The 17,470-nt window shown below is 40.5% G+C and overlaps 2 protein-coding genes and 1 pseudogene across 3 annotated transcripts; 1 reads left to right on the top strand and 2 right to left on the bottom strand.

Annotated features, from left to right (window-relative positions):
- Window positions 1-144: 144 nt before the first annotated feature.
- LOC117701941 (olfactory receptor 1468-like) lies at window positions 145-6,054 on the top strand. 2 transcript variants are annotated; one of them, XM_076706337.1, is made up of 4 exons: window positions 145-319; window positions 715-845; window positions 4,054-4,187; window positions 4,664-6,054. In XM_076706337.1, the coding sequence occupies exon 4, from the start codon at window positions 4,682-4,684 to the stop codon at window positions 5,624-5,626; it is 945 nt and encodes a 314-aa protein (XP_076562452.1). In that variant the 5' UTR covers window positions 145-319; window positions 715-845; window positions 4,054-4,187; window positions 4,664-4,681; the 3' UTR covers window positions 5,627-6,054. The 2 variants fall into 2 exon arrangements, with proteins under 2 accessions (XP_076562452.1, XP_034349237.1); XM_034493346.2 differs by having other exon boundaries at window positions 752-845.
- LOC117701946 (lymphocyte antigen 6E pseudogene) lies at window positions 3,324-3,728 on the bottom strand (annotated as a pseudogene).
- Window positions 6,055-10,170: 4,116 nt separating the features above from the next.
- Window positions 10,171-17,470, bottom strand: LOC117701940 (olfactory receptor 1468). The gene is made up of 3 exons (XM_034493344.2): window positions 17,318-17,470; window positions 16,620-16,754; window positions 10,171-13,288 (listed from the first exon to the last, which is right to left on the bottom strand). Exons 2-3 carry the CDS (start codon window positions 16,626-16,628, stop codon window positions 12,335-12,337), a joined length of 963 nt encoding a protein of 320 aa, XP_034349235.2. The 5' UTR covers window positions 16,629-16,754; window positions 17,318-17,470; the 3' UTR covers window positions 10,171-12,334.

Consider the following 17,470-nt stretch of genomic DNA (forward strand, 5'->3'; position numbering starts at 1 on the left):
CTAGAAAGGTCCTGGATGATTACACTAATGAGTTGTTGGATCTGGATTCCTCTGGGATACAGAGCCTCTTAAGCCCAGTGATAACTAGGAGGAGAGATAAGAAAAGGGGTGATGCAAATCTAGGTGTTGGCTAAAGACTATCATCTCCTGTGACCATCGTGAATAAAGGAAAACATGATATCATACCAGGGACTGTGTGTCGGCCTCAAATAATCTGGATGAGTTGGCAAGTAGGCAAATGAGCACTGTCTTACTGTCCATCCTACCCAAGAGTTTTAATATTCTGCAGCATATGATATTCTATAGGAAGATTTTTCAGGTATAGTCATTTCCTTCTTTGTCATCTCTCTATCATCAGAGACTTTGCCATATCCTGGATGTATTTGAATTAGTGGTACCATTTGAATTATTTATCATGGTGTGGTTCCTTTTATTAATAACTTGAAATTATTCTCCTAGTATTATACTCTATCAACGTAACATTCCTGTGACTATAATGATTTCTTTTAACTTTGCTGGGGAGCATTAATAAGCCTTAATCAGGCCTCCAATCAAAGACTTTAAGTTCATCTGATGGGTCTCACCAATCTATACGTTTTTAATGATAGTTTAAGTACTAACTACTCCAGCACCCAGGTTTCATTGCCTGGTGTTTCATTTACAATGTAGAATGTGATCTATAGAACTAGAATCTGTGTTTTCAAATATTTCCAGGTCGTTTCTATTTAATGCAAACCACACTGTCTCCTAGGGGACAAAGTATGTGTTGTTCTCATTAAGAATTGCTGATTTAATGGCTGAAGAAGATTCAAAGCTCACTGGATCACTAGGGACAGCACTCAGAGGTGAGTTCCCTGGTTGGTGACCTCTTCATATGTTCCTATTCTACGTGGGTCCTATACTGCAAGGGGAGTAGCATTTTAAGAAACTATTTTTTTACTTTACATCAAGTCTGCTGTTTTAAATGCTAATGACATTGAAAACTACATTTGGAGCACCATTAAGTTGTATTTTACCAGAATCAATATCAGAACCTAGTCCATTCATACATTAGGTAATTGCGACATAAAGCCTTATATAATGAAGCATGATTTTTCTCTACATGTGTCTTCGTTCTATAATGTCAACATACAGTGTCCACATGTTCCAACTGTGAACTCAGCTTCATTAAATACTCACTGATAGCACTTCAAGAAAAAGCTTCCAATTTTCCCTAGAGCTCTTTCTCTGCCTTCTTTCTCAAAACATACTGAAGTTTATTGGTGTTGTCTTGAAGAAAACAGAAGTGGTGAGGTGTATGAGTGTGTGTGTGTGTCTGTCTGTCTGTCTGTCTGTCTGTCTGTCTGTCTGTGTCTGTGTCTGTGTCTGTGTGTGTCTATGTCTATATGTTTCTTGGACTGGGAAGTTGCTTTAAGACAACATGATAGTGAGAACTGAGAAATGTCTGGCTAGTCAGCAGATGAGTCCCTAAGCTGAGTACAGGTTGCACACTCAGGCACAAGGCAGTCTGGAGGCAGAATTTTTACTCATGAGACTGCACTTTTTTCTCTTCCCTTCAATTGACTGCATGAGGCTCATCACATTACAGGGGATATTGTTCTCTACTTCAAGTCTGCTGTTCCAAATGCTAATGACATTGAACACTACATTCTCTGCAATGTTAGAATTAGTATTTCACCAAAATCAGTACCAGAGCCTACACCAGCTAACACATAAATTAATCATACATGAATTATTGTAGAATAAAGCCTAAAAATTTTTATTTTGAGTTATCAGCATTATTGGACAGAGCAGCACGTCAGATATACCATGTATGCTTTATAAATATAATAGCATTAGTCACATTGACAAGTGTCAAGATTAGATCATTAACTGAATGATCAAGACTAGTGATTGGCAATATGAGAAGATATGTTTTGAGACAGGGTCACGCTGTATTACCCTGGCTGGTCTGGGGCTCTATGTAGACCAGACTGGCCTCAAATTCACAAAGATATGCCTGCCTCTGCTTCCAGAATACTGGTATTAAAGGTATGTGCCACCACACCCAGCCCTTGGGAAAGATTTGGTATGAGTATTCTGATTTAGTGGTGGTGTGTAGCCTTTAACATTTAAAAAACATTTCTCAGACTGAAGCACAACCAACAAACATTTATGAACCCTGGTAGTTCACAAGCACCATGCAATGATGTGCCAGCCCTGCTGCAAGATGAAGGACTTGGCCTCTCCTGCATGTAGTGCAATCTGGTGGAACGTCTACATGAACCATGATCAGGGCATTGAACCATGTGGGAGAAACATAGGATTTGGTGAGAGCACAGTAGCAGAACTCACCAAGTGTAGAATTTTTTGATTAGTAACTGGTGTGTAATATCTATAAAAGATAAATAGGGATAGCATAGGTGAAGGGGCTAATGAAGGGAGGAAATTATAGGCAAGTGAAGCAGCACGTGTAAAACACTGGAAGCAAGAAATTGTGACTTTAAAGACTAGCATCAGAGAAGAGCTTCACTCAGGTGCGGCACTGCTCAGGTAATAACGCATCATTTGAGAACATAGGAGATTTGGACAATATTGAAAGTTGGATTGAATAAGAGAAATGTTAATAATGTTAAGTCTCCCTAATTTCCTGAGGCAAATCACATTAATTTGCTCAAAATATAACAACTTAAACATTTGTAATCTCTTTTTTGCAATGAGTAGGAACAGATTATTTGAGGCACTAGAAGAGCAGCAGGAAGCCAGTGTGGTGGACAGAGAGGGCAGGATGAAACTTGACTGGATCTGGGTGTGGGAGCCATCATCAGGAGGGGTGGCAACCCTCCATGGGAAGCCTCCTAAATTGAGTACAACATGGGTACCGTAATACCAGGGGAAGGAGTTTTGGTGGAGACATGGCCTTCTGCTCTAGAATCTTTCAGGTGCTCTTTGCACATCCCAGAATCCAAGTGGCTTCATTCACACATGGATACACTGAGCACACAGATGTACATTCATTTGAGTTAGACATCCTGGTATATGTGTCCACACGATTCAGGGCTGACCCTGATACTCTTGAGACTCCAAGGAGATCTTCCCCTTCCCTGGTTCCCCAAGAGGGGTTATTGGATGGGCTCTGGAAGCAAGAGTAGCTGGTACCATTTCAACAGAGCAGAAATGGGTGAATTTGGTACCTAACCCTGATGCTGAGAGACTGTGGAGGAGAACTAGACACACCCAGGAAGAGCTGAAGGCACCTAGGTTCCCCTAGGACCTGAAAGGATCTGAGCTTCTCTTCCTGGGGAATAATAAGCTGGGGCAATATGGGAAACACATGGGAGCAGTCAGGGGCTCGGCTGCAGCAGAGCCAGCTAGCTGAGGAGTCCAAGGCCCAGTAGTGGGACACTGGCACAAAGTCAGAGGCCAGTTATGCTGGAATTGCAGAAAGAGCTTTGGCAGCAGTAGCTATTCACGGATGCCACACTGAGGTTGATATGGATGTTTTCATGGGGGCAGATCAGGGAGCAGCCCTTATTCAGGGTATAGCCAAGGTTGACATTCCCAAAAGACGGGAGCAGCAGATAATGTGATGCAGTAATTGTCTGTGTCCTTGCATGCAACCGGCCACAGGCAGTTTACATTGCTTTCTGATCAGTGCAGAAGCATATCAGCAAATGGACTTGCTCCACACCCAGAAGGGGTGCCAGCAGCACAGGCAGAAACACCCTCATGCTGAAAGTGGCAGACATCTGCTGAAGGCTCACCCCAAAGAAACCTGCTCCAGATGGAGTGGCCCTGAAGATAATACTGATACCTCGGGTCCTGGAGATTACCACAGGCTGAAAGCTCCCAAACAGCTCGTAATCTTATAAATACATTCTTGGCAGTGTCTACTTGCTAGCCTAGTCTGGGAGTGTAGTATGGAGGCAAAGACTGGATGATGTGGAAAGGTGAACCGCACCTACAGGGTTTCTAGATTGACTGTGCTAGGAAGAAAATAAAATTAGTAGATTTCTGATTTGATCAAGGCCTTACAGACACTGACTTTAACAGTTCTTAAATGTCACCTTACAGAACTGAGAGCAGAATGAGGGCACACTGGGAAAGAGCAGAGTGGAACCGTGGATATCACTTGGATCTACTGGACTTCAACATTGCCTTTGACATAGCCAAGAGACGATAACTTCTAAGACACAAGAGTTCTAAAGGTTACACGGACTTTCAAAACTGGGTTTCAAATGGCAATGTAAGACACACACACACACATACACACACACACAGGTGTGTGTGTGTGTATGTGTGTGTGTGTGTGTGTGTGTGTGTGTGTGCGTGTGTGTGTGTGTGTGTGTAATTATTAAAATACAAAGCTTCAGAATCCTTAGGACCATTGATGTCTAAGAGACACTAAGATAAATGAGTAACTTAAAACTGGGTAGGATAGCCGGGTAAGACAAAAAAAAGCAATGTATTTTGATCTCAGAAGCAAATAGCTAAATGTATTTATGAAATGACATAATACAGAAACATATACAAATGTTAAAAAGAGGTTATTGGTGATTGTAGAGATCACAAATTTATAATTACAGTTATGAGGTCAAATGGTTTAAATGAATAATAGACAAAGAGCTTAGAAATCTGTTCATTTTTATTTGTATTTCCAAGAATCTATGTCATTTTTCTCTAGAGGTGCAGGAGAAAGATTATGACAGAAGGAAACCAAACTGTGATTTCCCAATTCCTCCTCCTGGGCCTGCCCATCCCCCCAGAGCACCAGCACCTGTTCTACACCCTGTTCCTGGTCATGTACCTCATCACCATCCTGGGAAACCTCATCATCATCATCATCATTCGTCTGGACTCCCATCTCCACACACCCATGTATTTGTTTCTCAGCAACTTGTCCTTCTCTGACCTCTGCTTTTCCTCTGTCACAATGCCCAAGTTGCTGCAGAACATGCAGAGCCACTACCCATCCATCTCCTATGCAGGCTGCCTGACACAAATGTACTTCTACCTGTATTTTGCAGACCTTGAGAGCTTCCTCCTTGTGGTCATGGCCTATGACCGCTATGTGGCCATCTGCTTCCCTCTTCATTACACCAGCATCATGAGCCCCAAGCTCTGTGTGAGTCTGGTGCTGCTGTCCTGGGTGCTGACCACCTTCCATGCCATGCTGCACACCCTGCTCGTGGCCAGATTGTCATTCTGTGAGGACAATGTGATCCCCCACTTTTTCTGTGACATATCTCCTTTGCTGAAGCTGTCCTGCTCTGACACATATGTTAATGAGTTGGTGATATTTATCATGGGAGGGCTTGTTATTGTCATTCCATTCCTACTTATCACTGTATCCTATGCACGAGTTGTCACCTCCATTCTTAAGGTACCTTCTGTTCGAGGCATCCGTAAAGCCTTCTCCACTTGTGGGTCCCACCTGTCTGTGGTGTCACTATTCTATGGGACAATCATTGGTCTCTATTTGTGCCCAACAGCTAATAACTCTACTGTGAAGGAGACTGTCATGGCTATGATGTATACAGTGGTGACTCCCATGTTGAACCCTTTCATCTACAGCCTGAGGAACAGAGATATGAAGGGGGCCCTGGCAAGAGTCCTAAGTAAGAAGAAAATTACCTTCTGTCTGTGATGGTTGCACTTGATAATTTTGAAAGTTTTCACTCAATAGACTGTACTAATGTGATGATAGTATATCAGATTTTCTCGTTGCCATTTGAGATTCTGTTAAAAGCATAGAGCAATCGTTGCTCAGCATGTAAAAGAGAAGTCTATGCAGTTGAAGACAGAAATTATGTTTGAGAACATGACTTTTTCTATTTTGCTTTTGTCAGGTGATCCTAGAAAAGCATATATTAGAGCTACTATTTTAGTTGCCCCAGAATTTTATCAGTTTATCCTGAGTTCTGCTTTAACTATGGTCTCATTTTTAAATTGTCCTCCAAAATCCTAAGTCAATGGAAACCACCATGTATCTCATTTTTTCATCTTCTAATGTCTTCTGTGTGCTACTTCTGAACAAATCTTGGATTTTATTCATTATTAAATTTTTAACCTTTATATTTGTGTATATGGGTGTTTTTCCTGCATGTATATCTGTGCACTTTTCATGCAGTGCCATTGAGGACAGAAGACAGCATGTGATCTCCTGGGCCTGGAGTTACAAATGTTTGTAAACCATCATGTGGGTGCTGGGAATGAAACCTGGGTCTTCTGGAAAAGCAGCTAGTATCCTTACTCTGAGCCATGTCTCTAGCACCTCATTCATTATATTTAATTACCTGTTACCTTTTTTATTTTCATGTATATTTTGGGTTTTTTCTTAACTCTTCTGATCATAAGCATAATTTTGTGATTATTTTTATTTTTTTACTTTGTACAGCATGTTTTAATCATATTCTTAGCCATCTCCTAATTCCTCCCAGATCCAACCCATGTCTTCACCCACCTAAACACAACTTTATGTCCCCCACCCTCTTATACACACACATATATATACACACAGAAAAACAACACACAAAAAATAAACAAAATTCAAAACAAACAACTAAAAAAGAAGAAAATCTATAAAATAAAAAAAACACCAAAACAAAGCCAAAAGCACAGACACACACACACACACACGCACACGCGCACACACACGACAACAACAACAAAATGGAGTCTGTTTTGGGTTGGTCAACTACTCCTGGGCATGGAACTTACCTGGAAATATGGTTGATACACCCAGTGACACTCCACTAGAGAAAACTGATTTCTCTTTCCCAACGAGTATCAATTGCAAGTAGCTTCTTAGATAGGGGTGGGACTTTGTGTCCACTTTTCCTTCTCAGTACTGTGATTTTGTCTCCTTTGAATCTGTGGGGTATTGTGTATGCTGTCACAGTCTCTGTGAGCTCATATCTGCACCAATCCTGTTGTGTCTGGAAGATGCTGTTTCTGTAGAGCCATGTACAACCTATAACTCTTGCAATCTTTTCACCTCCTCTTCCAAGTACATCTACAAGACTTTCTGCCATTTTTGTATAACAACATCATCCATACAGTTCTGCTGTTGCCTGGAATTAACTAATAGCCATAAACCCTAGATTTTATTTCCCTAGGATAATGTAAATAAGTTAGAGGCTGATTCATGTTATGTTTTTATAGAAAACATTTACCTGTTTCATATTTTGTTCCTACATTAAGGACCATTAAGGACCTTGATCCATTTGGTTGAGAATTTATGCAGGTTGAGAGATAAGAATATAGTTTAATTATTCTACATGTACTATACAGTTTGGACAGCAGCATTTGTGAAGATGCTGTCTTTTCTCCAATGTGTATTATCAGCCATTCCATTAAAAAAAAAAAAAAAAAAAAACAGGTGTCTCTACAATGTATTCCTGAATTAATCAGTGTGTGTTCTTATATAAATACCTAGCTGTTCTCATTACTATAACTTTGTGGCATAATTTGAAATCTAGGAAGGTGAGACCCTCAGTCATTCTTTTGCTCTTTGGCATCAGATTAATATTTGGGTTTCTATATGAAACTTAACATTTTCTCAGTTTCTATGGAGAATTCTATTAGAATTTGATGGGTGTTGCATTAAGTCTACAGATTACTTTCAATAATATGGTCATGATCATAATCTTAATCCTACAAGTTTATGAGCATTGGAGGTCTCTCCAACATTTGGTATCCTCGGTTCCTTTTTTCAGTGTGTTAACATTTTCATTGGACAAGTCTTTCTGAAGATGCCTTATTCCATTGACCTACGACATCAAATGCTCCCATCATTTTACTCCTTTTCTAAATGTGTTATCATATCAGTGTACACTCCTAACTTGTCCTTACTCTAAATAGCCACAGGATAAATATATAGTGTTGAGGCAGAGAATGAGATTTCAAGCATACACTGTATAATGATCAAGTCAGCATAGCTGATGTACGCTTTATCTTGGGAGTTTAGCATCTTTGTATAGGTAACATTCAAATGCCTCTCTTCCAGTCATTTTCAAATAAGCAATGAATTCTTGCCAACAGTAACACTCCAACTGTGCTACACAGCATCTGAAATGCTTCCACTTACCCAGCTGCACATCTTTACCTAGTTATCATCTCCTCACATCTTCCTTTCCCCACATTCTTCCTGGCTTCTGGCAACCACTAATCTACTTCTATGAGTCCACTTTTCATTTCTTTTGTTATAATACATATTGGGAGTTTTTGCTATGTTCCTTAAATTCAACTTTGTTTTTAATTGTAAGCAATCCTATTTGCATTTATTACTTGTTTTTATTTGTTAGGATAACATTTTTATATCACTATTTCTTGCATTAAAAATAAGTTTTCCAGCAGGGCAGTGGTGGTGCACACTTTTAATCCCAGCACTTGAGAGGCAGAGGCAGGCAGATTTCTGAGTTCAAGGCCAGCCTGGTCTACAAAGTGAGTTCCAGGACAGCCAGGGCTATACAGAGAAACCCTGTCTCGAAAAACCAAAAGATAAATAAATAAGTTTTTCTACCATTCTAACATGAGCTTCTAGTGACTGAGATCTTGAGTTTAATTACCTCATTAGTTGTATTACATTAAGTTATTATTTTTTAAAATGTTTTTTAAAAGTGTACAACCACTCTGGAAATCAATTTGGCAGTTCCTCAGAAAATTGGAAATAGTTCTTCCTGAAGACTCAGCTATAGCACTTTTGGGCATATACCCAAAAAATGTTCCACCATACCACAAGAACACATGCTCCACCATGTTCATAGAAGCCTTATTTGTAATACCCAGAAGCTGGACACAACCCAGATGTCCCTCAACCAAAGAATGGATACAGAAAATGTGGTTCATTTACACAATGAAATACTATTCAGCTATTGAAATATATTAATTTTCCAGGCAAATTGATGGAACTAGAAAATATCATCCTGAGTGAGGTAACTCAGACCCAAAAGGACTTGCATGGTATGTACTCACTGATAAGTGCATATTAGCCAAAAAAGTACAGAATACCTAGGATACAACCTACAGATGATGATAAGAAGTGTGACAAGCAGAAATGCCCAAGTGCAGAGGCTTCAACCCCACTTAGAAGGGGGAAGGAAATAAATACAGGAAGCGGAGGTAGAGAAGGACCTGGGTAGGAGAAGAGAAAGGCAAACAGGATCAGATATGGAGGAAGAGGACAGGAGAGAAGCCCAGAAAATAAATGGAAATAAGCAGCATCAAGGAGTGGGAGGTTGGGGGATACTCTAGAGAGTACAAGACACCTGGGAATTGAGACTCTCTTAGGACTCATTGGGGATGACCTTAGCCAAAATGCCCTACACTGGGGAAAGGAAACTTCAAGAGTTCACCATTAGTAAATAGAGCCTCAAATGGAGGGGCAGGATTACTGACCAACAGTCAAAATTCCTGACCCAGAATTACTCCTATCTAAAAGAACTACAGGGACAAAAATGAAGAAGAGACTAAAGGAAAGGAGGTCCAATGACTGGCCCAACTTGGGATCCATCCCATGGGGGGGACACCAAGGCCTGACACTACTATGCTATGATGTACTTACAGATAGGAGCCTGGAATGGCTGTCCTCAAAGAGTTCTACCCACAGCTGACTGAGACAGAAGCAGATACTTACCTGCAAACATTGGACTGAAGTTGGGGACCCTTATGGATGAATTAGGGGAAGAAATGAAAAAGCTGAAAGGAAAAGCAACCCAATAGAAAAAACAGCCATCTCAACTAACACAGACCCTAGGAAGCTCCCAGCAACTGAGCCACCAACCAGGAGCACACACAGGCTGGTCTGAGGCTCCTAGCACATATGTAGCAGAGGTTTGCCTAGTCTGGTCTCAATGGAAGGAGGTGTACTTAATCCTTCAGAGCCTTGAGGCCCCAAGGAAGGGAGAGGCCTAGTCAGGGGAGATCACCCTGTTGGAGGCAAGGGGGAGGAGAAATAGAATGAGGAATTATGGGAGGGGAGACTGAGGAGGGGCAATGACTGGACTGTAAAGTGTCCGTTGTTGCACAAATACCTTTCACTGATATAGTCTTCTTTCTAGTCCTTGTGAAATTTTTTTTGTTGTTTTGTTTTGTGTCATATCCTAATGCACAATAACAATAACTATTTAAAAAGACAACAAAAAATTGAATGAATCAAGATTGGAAGGTTAGGAAATGACATACATGCAGTTAAGATTTAAAGTGGTCTTTATTAACCATTAAGTATTCAAAGGTCATAAAAATGTACCTCTTTGATGTATTCTAAGAGTTCTATTGTCCTAGCTTTTGTGGCTGTATATCTACTGTTGCAAAACCAACATGAGATTGAAAATATATGTCACTAACTCCATCACATTCAAAGCAAGATCAGTTATCTTATTCTCAAATTCACTTCTTATATACCAGCCAGTTCCTGAAATCAGGCCACATTTCAGTCTTTCATATGGGCTCAAATGTCAGTCACATAGTCTTTGACTCATTCAAGAAAAATGTTAGCTCATGTTGTAAAATACCAGTCCAACTTCACTCTTTTCAGGTGGCTGTGAATTTTAATCCATTTTTAATGTATATGCATATTCATATGTCACACATATGTACCAGAAGTATACCATTTTTAGGGCAAATGAATAGTGAACCATGAGAACTGAGAAGTGAAATATAGAACAAAGAGCAAAGGAAGGTAGACAATGAAGAGCTCCATTCCTTGTTGGTCATAAAGCATCAGTAAAGACAGAGAGTCAAGTGGGGACAGGAGGGGGTGTAGACTGCAGCAATGTGAACTACCATAGAAGAATGAAATGATGGTTTGGATGTCATTACTCAGAGGCAGCAACAAGAAGATAAATGGCCCAATGTTGGAGACTCAAACAATGATGTTCATGCAGCTAAGATTAAATAATGAATGGCCATTCACCCTATTCCTCAGGCTGTGGGTAGTTTGTGGAAAATCTCCAGATTTGAATAATTTGAGCTTTAAATTGATTCAATACTAACTCACACCAGAATGCTGCTAAACTCCAATTACACTTGTTTTGATCTTCTGCAAAAATTCCCTTTCCTCCATATAATAAGCATCAGACTACTACAAGGCAAATCTGCTAAGCTTATCAATAGGTTTGAAATAATAAGATAGGTAAGAAAGTCTACCGGAAGGGTAAACAGACATCAACTTCTTTCTTTGTGACCAGAAATAAGCTTGTATGGTCCTGGTATGAATCAGCTCCTGGGCAAGCATAAATCAAAATGTTACCACAATGCAAACAGTTCATTCTAAGTAGAGACCAGGTGAAAGAAAAAATACAAGTCAGACATGGAAACAAAAGGAAAGTAATGAAAAGTAAAGATGTTTTCTGAGAAGTGGTGAGTAAAGTTTTTTTTTCAACAATGAAAAGTTTTGTTTAGCAAAAAGAGAATAAGTGGTTGCATGCACCTATATGTATGAGTCAGTGCACTGCAGGCAGATACGAGCTCCTGTGTGCTGCTTCTCAGAGTCATTGGCTCAAATGTTATTTATGCTTCTTCACTTGATATGTTAGGGGTTTTTTTTTTTTTAAATATTTTAAGAACAGTGAGCACAAGACCTGAGTATTTAAGTTAAGTTAGTTTTGACATGAGAAGTTAAGACATCACTAATGCCTAAATTATGGTAATCTAAAAAAGAAATTTAATTAAACAATTTTACATTTTTCTGAAGAGGGTCAGGAAAACTGCCTCAGAAAGTTATTGGGAATCACTTTTCCACCAACTACACAAGACTATGAGTGTATAGTTTTTGACAAGAGATGTAAATTAACATCTAACCCTACCTGGAATTTGCATTAACCATCAAAAACTCTTTCATATCACATATGGAGTTAAATTTTCCCAAAGTTGTTAGAATCTGGCTTTCCATGGTCCTATTATTTTAGACTGTAAGTTTGCCACAGACTTGATGCAAACCTTGATTCAGAGAATTATCTGTGATCAAGAGAGTAATGGTGACCAGTCTCAGACAATCTGAATCATAGACAAAACCATACTCTAGAAAATAATATGTGTTTATGATAATGAATAAGTATACTCTAACCCGAATCAGAGATTCTTCTAAGCCCTGGAAACACTGTCCAGTTGGGAAATGGATTGCCAGATGTGCTGTATATGGCACACCCAACCTCTAATGGCAACTTGTGTGAGATGCATTTATTCTATACACTAGTGCTACTTCTGGAAATGCATTACATATTGAACAACCCTGAATTATTTCATTTGAGAAGTAAGTTTTATGATGGTAAGAAAGGATATGCAATAATACTCATACATCAATGTTAAAGTTAAATGTTAATGAATACATTATTTTAAATTCCAATATTTATGCTCATAGGCAGAAAAGAATTTTCTTCTTGCAAAGAACTCTAATTAGGGCCCCCTTCATGTCTCTATTCCTCAAGCTGTAGATGAAGGGGTTCAGCATGGGAGTCACCACTGTGTACATCATAGACATGACAGTCTCCTTCACAGTAGAGTTATTAGCTGATGGACATAAGTATAGACCAATGACGGTCCCATAGAACAGTGACACCACAGATAAGTGGGAGCCACAGGTGGAGAAGGCTTTACGGATGCCTCGAGCAGATGGGACCTTGAGAATGGAGGAGACAATTCGTGCATAGGACACAACGATAAGCACAAATGGAATAACAAGGATGAGGCCTCCCATGACAAATATCACCAACTCATTAACATGTGTGTCAGAGCAGGACAGCTTCAGCAGAGCAGACATGTCACAGAAAAAGTGGGGGATCACACTGTCCTCACAGAATGATAATCTAGCCATGAGCAGGGTGTGCAGCATGGCATGGAAGGTGGTCAGCACCCAGGACAGCAGCACCAGACTCACACAGAGCTTGGAGCTCATGATGCTGGTGTAATGAAGAGGGAAGCAGATGGCCACATAGCGGTCATAGGCCATGGCCACAAGGAGGAAGCTCTCAAGATCTGCAAAAAACAGGAAAAAGTACATTTGTGTCAGGCAGCCTGCATAGGGGATGGATGGAACTTGGCTCTGCATGTTCTGCAGCAACTTGGGCATTGTGACAGAGGAAAAGCAGAGATCAGAGAAGGACAAGTTGCTGAGAAAAGAATACATGGGTGTGTGGAGATGGGAATCCATGTGAATGAGGATGATGATGATGAGGTTTCCCAGGACAGTGGTGAGGTACATGGCCAGGAACAGGGTATAGAACAGGTGCTGGTGCTCTGGGGGGATGGGCAGTCCAAGGAGGAGGAACTGGGAGATAGCAGTTTGATTCCTTTCTGTGGTGCCCAGCATCTAAGAGAAAATAAAATATCCCTCAATATCCAAATAAAAGCAAATATAGATTCATGACAAGTGATCTGTGAATGTGTCCTATAACATTTAATCTCATTTTCATATTGAAAGATGAATCTGCAATCAGAAATACACCATGACTAAATTCCAGCCACCTAGCACACTTTTCCATTAGCATTAGAAACAACATTGACTCTTCACTCCCATCTAAAACATACAATTGTTTCTTTCTTATAACTGGGTTAGATTTGTGGTCTTCTGTCCTCCTGATGATGCTATGGCCATTCACTCTCAGCAACTACAAGTGGCTGTTTTTCTAATAGTGTGTTCCATATCATTGTTTCCTGGAGCATTTTTCTGAACACCCTTGTAATAACGTAGCTCCCGCCTCCAAATTGCTCTCATGGCATCAGGTGCCACCTAAGCTTCACAGGCACACCTACCTCCTTCACTAATCCACCACCAAGAGCTTAGTGACAAGCTCCTCCTAGGGCCATCTTCAGATCAACAGACTTCATTTCCTGCTTGCCTTTTCCCAATCCACTCCTCCACCTTTTATATCTCAAAATGAAAGGAGTCTTAAGTCAGAATCCTAAGAGCTTTCTTTCTTATAATTGTTCCTCTAGCAATCTAAAAAATCCAGCAGATTCTGTGCTGCTTTTTTCCTGTATCTTTTCTATCCCTGATTCATTATTTACCCTCACTTCTTATCTCTTCTTTATGTTCTTTTATTTTTATTAATTTACTTAATTCTTTGACAATTTGATTCCTATATATAATGAGTTCTAGTTACTTTCTTTTCCACCCCCACTTTCTCTGCTGTGCTTCCCACTCCTACCAAACATCACTTCAGTTCCTACCTGTCCTACATGTCACAGTTTCATGACTTTTTGTTGTGTTTTGTGACTTAATAATTTATCCAGGGCCATCTGCATGACCACTGGATGGAAACTATACATTAGTGTGTAGTGGGATTTTCAGTGTGTAGGCAACCAAAGACAATGGTGGCCCTTTCTCTGAATCTATTAGTACAAAGTAAATCAGGGGTGAGGGGTAGAGCCCTATCCATGCCTGCATGTTGATGGGCAGTCATTTGTAACTGACAAGAGTTTATGACTTCAATGGCTATGTATTGTCCAAAAGATGGGACTTCACAGCCCTTTTCCCTATATTCTCTTTTCATTCTTTTCTCCCTCTCCTCCAAGATGTTCCTGGAGCCTTCAAGAGGATGGTAAAAATGTCTTATTCAAAAATACTCATGGGAGCGAATATGGAGACAAAGCATGGGACAGAAACTGAAGGAGGGGCCGTCCAAAGACTGAGCCACCTGGGTATCCATCCCTTGTGCATTCACCAAAGGTAGACACTGATGTGGATACCAGGAAGTGCATGCTGACAGGAGCCTGATATAGCTGTCTCTTTAGTGGTCTGCCAGACCCTGACATATACAGAGGCGGATGCTCAAAACTAACCATTGAGCTGATCATGGGGTTCCCAATGAAGGAGTGAGAGAGAAGACTGAAGGAGCTGAAAGGTTTTTGGGCCCCATGGGGAGAGAAACAATACCAACCAACCAGAGCTCCCAGGGTCTAAACCACCAGCCTGGGAGCACATAGGGAGGGACCCATGGCTCCAGCTGTATATGTAGGGGAGGATGACAGTGTCAGGCATAGGTGGGTGAGGAAGTCCTTGGTCCAGTGAAAGCTGGATGCCCCAATGTGGGGGACATCATGGGTGGAGAGGTGAGAGTGGGAGGGTGGGTGGGAGCATGTCCTCATAGAAGCAGGAGGAAGGAAGATGGGATAGGGAGTTCCTGGGGGGGTGGGATTACATCTGAAATAAAAATAAAATATCCAATTAAAAAAAAAAAAAAAAGAATGTCTTGTTCAGAGCGGAGTTGATTTGTGGCCCCATACTGGCTTCAAACTGACCAGTCTCCTGGTCAGTTTGAATTCCAGAATGTTAGGATTACATGTGTGAGGCTATGCCCAGCTTTGTTTCTCTGAGAAACTTACCCTATTTCCTAAATTTGTACCAGGCCAGTATTGTATCTGGATGGTTAAATCTGCCTTAATTCCATTCCCCTGCTTCTCCACTCACTGATTGAATTTCTTCTCTCTCTCTCTCTCTCTCTCTCTCTCTCTCTCTCTCTCTCTCTCTCTCTCTGTCTGGGATGAAAAACTGATGTTCATTGCCATGCTGGAAGTTTCATAAATGCTCACTATTTTTAAGGTTAAGGTGAAATTATTTTAAGGGCACAAAGACAAAATGTTCTTCAAGAGTTGTCCCAGGCCTACCTCCACATTCTCATCTAGCCCACTATGTTGACGTGTCCTACACAGCCACAGTCTTCACACCAGCTTCTCACAGTTCTTTCTGCCTGAGCTCATCTCTGTTCTTCTACATCACCTGGCTTACCCTCCGTTTATCTCCCTTACATGTAACTCTATGAGCTAAATTGTTCGTGCCTCTCTAGGTGAGACCGGCTGCCATGTTTCCACAGCATCCTATATTATCCCACAGCACTCAAGGCCCTGATCATCAGTTTCACTGACTTCATGTAGATTCCATGCAAGAAAGGCTGTGTCGCCATCTTGTGGCATGAACAGCACCTGGCATGGTTCTTGGACAGTGTTTTAGAAATTTTTCTCTGCTGTAGCTCAGGCCGAGACACAAATTCCTTCAACTTCAAGGGCTGCGAAGAACACTCATCTATCTAAGTAAATCACAACTATTAGAACTTCCCAGAGAAGTTTTGGGCATCTTAATACATAATTCTTGGGTATTACTTCAGTTCCATGGAAGATCTACTGCCTAAGCATCCTTCCTTTACATCCTATATGACCTTGGAGTCTATTTTACATTATACAGATATATTTTGTCGGTTGTGTTGATATTAGGATGAAAATAATGTGATAGGTTTATTTGGTAAAAAGGGAGAATGTAAGTTCTACCCTTGAGACCATGAACCAGCTATTCTTCAGAAATAAACATATGTTGGGTGTATCAGAACAATGAAACACATGGGCCCTTTTTCCTCTAAAGATAAATAACTAAGTCCAAATGCAAGAATTTTTGTCCTGCTGGTGCTGTTTAATCTAGCATGTTGATAATGCTTGCTCTCTTGCTTGCATATTTAGACATGGTGTACTATTACTACGATAAGGAAAAGCATCAATAAAATACGTGGCTTTCTAAGAGATGAGATTTCAATTTGGCATCTAGCTGTGATAATAAATCACAACCAAGGGATATCACCTGAAAGGCAGAGCCACACATTAGGAATATAAGTCTGAGCCATTCCCATGACAGTGCTTCTCATCTTCCTCACCTGGTTCATATGCAGTTAGTTCTCAGTCAAGGCTACACATGAGAGTCGTAAACTGCAGAGCTTCAAGCTGGAGGTTCAGCACAGTGGTAGAGTGTTTGTCTAGCATTCCTAAGACACTCAGTTCAGTTCCCAACACTGAAAAATAAACGAGGCACAGAGGTTTCTAAAAACCCATTTTACATATAAAGAAGCTAGTTGCATTACTAAATGCTGGCCTTGACATGGTAGGCTTTAGGTGTAGACCCTAATTCTACACGTTAGAAATTCAAATTTTACAATTAATGATAGCTCTGCTGGTCTGTCAATCACACTCACAGGAATAAAATAATATAATATTTTTCAACACAAACTTTTGAGCAGTTCCCCAATAAATGTGATGACCATAACCACTTGGAAGGAAACTGTCCAATGTATTCTGAAGTATTCTGAACAAATGAGTATTTTAATAATATAGCCAGAGAGCTAAAAACCTATGTGTTCACTGTCTTTCTCACAGAGATGCCATCATCTAAAGTGACTCAATTTGTGAGAATGCATTTTATACTGACGTTAAAAATGCTTTCATTAATAAATTACATAAACAAATCCTATAGAATATCATAAAACCAGTAAAATCAAGACTCTCAGGTTGGAAGGACAGTGAGACATTGAGACATCAACTCACTCGCCACAACCACACTCCACCCTAGCCAACTTACCCAGAAATATCTCAGGGTAACTCCAGGGCCCTGGTCTGAAATCCTGCTCCCATTTACACATTGTAAGCATGGGAAGGAGGGCCTTGATAGCCATCACCTGTGTGTGCACCACACCTGCTCACACTTCTCATTCTGCTCATCCCTGGGCCTAAG

The sequence above is a fragment of the Arvicanthis niloticus genome, unplaced genomic scaffold (genome assembly GCF_011762505.2).
Source record: "Arvicanthis niloticus isolate mArvNil1 unplaced genomic scaffold, mArvNil1.pat.X pat_scaffold_346_arrow_ctg1, whole genome shotgun sequence".
In the NCBI taxonomy this organism is placed as follows: Eukaryota; Metazoa; Chordata; class Mammalia; order Rodentia; family Muridae; genus Arvicanthis; species Arvicanthis niloticus.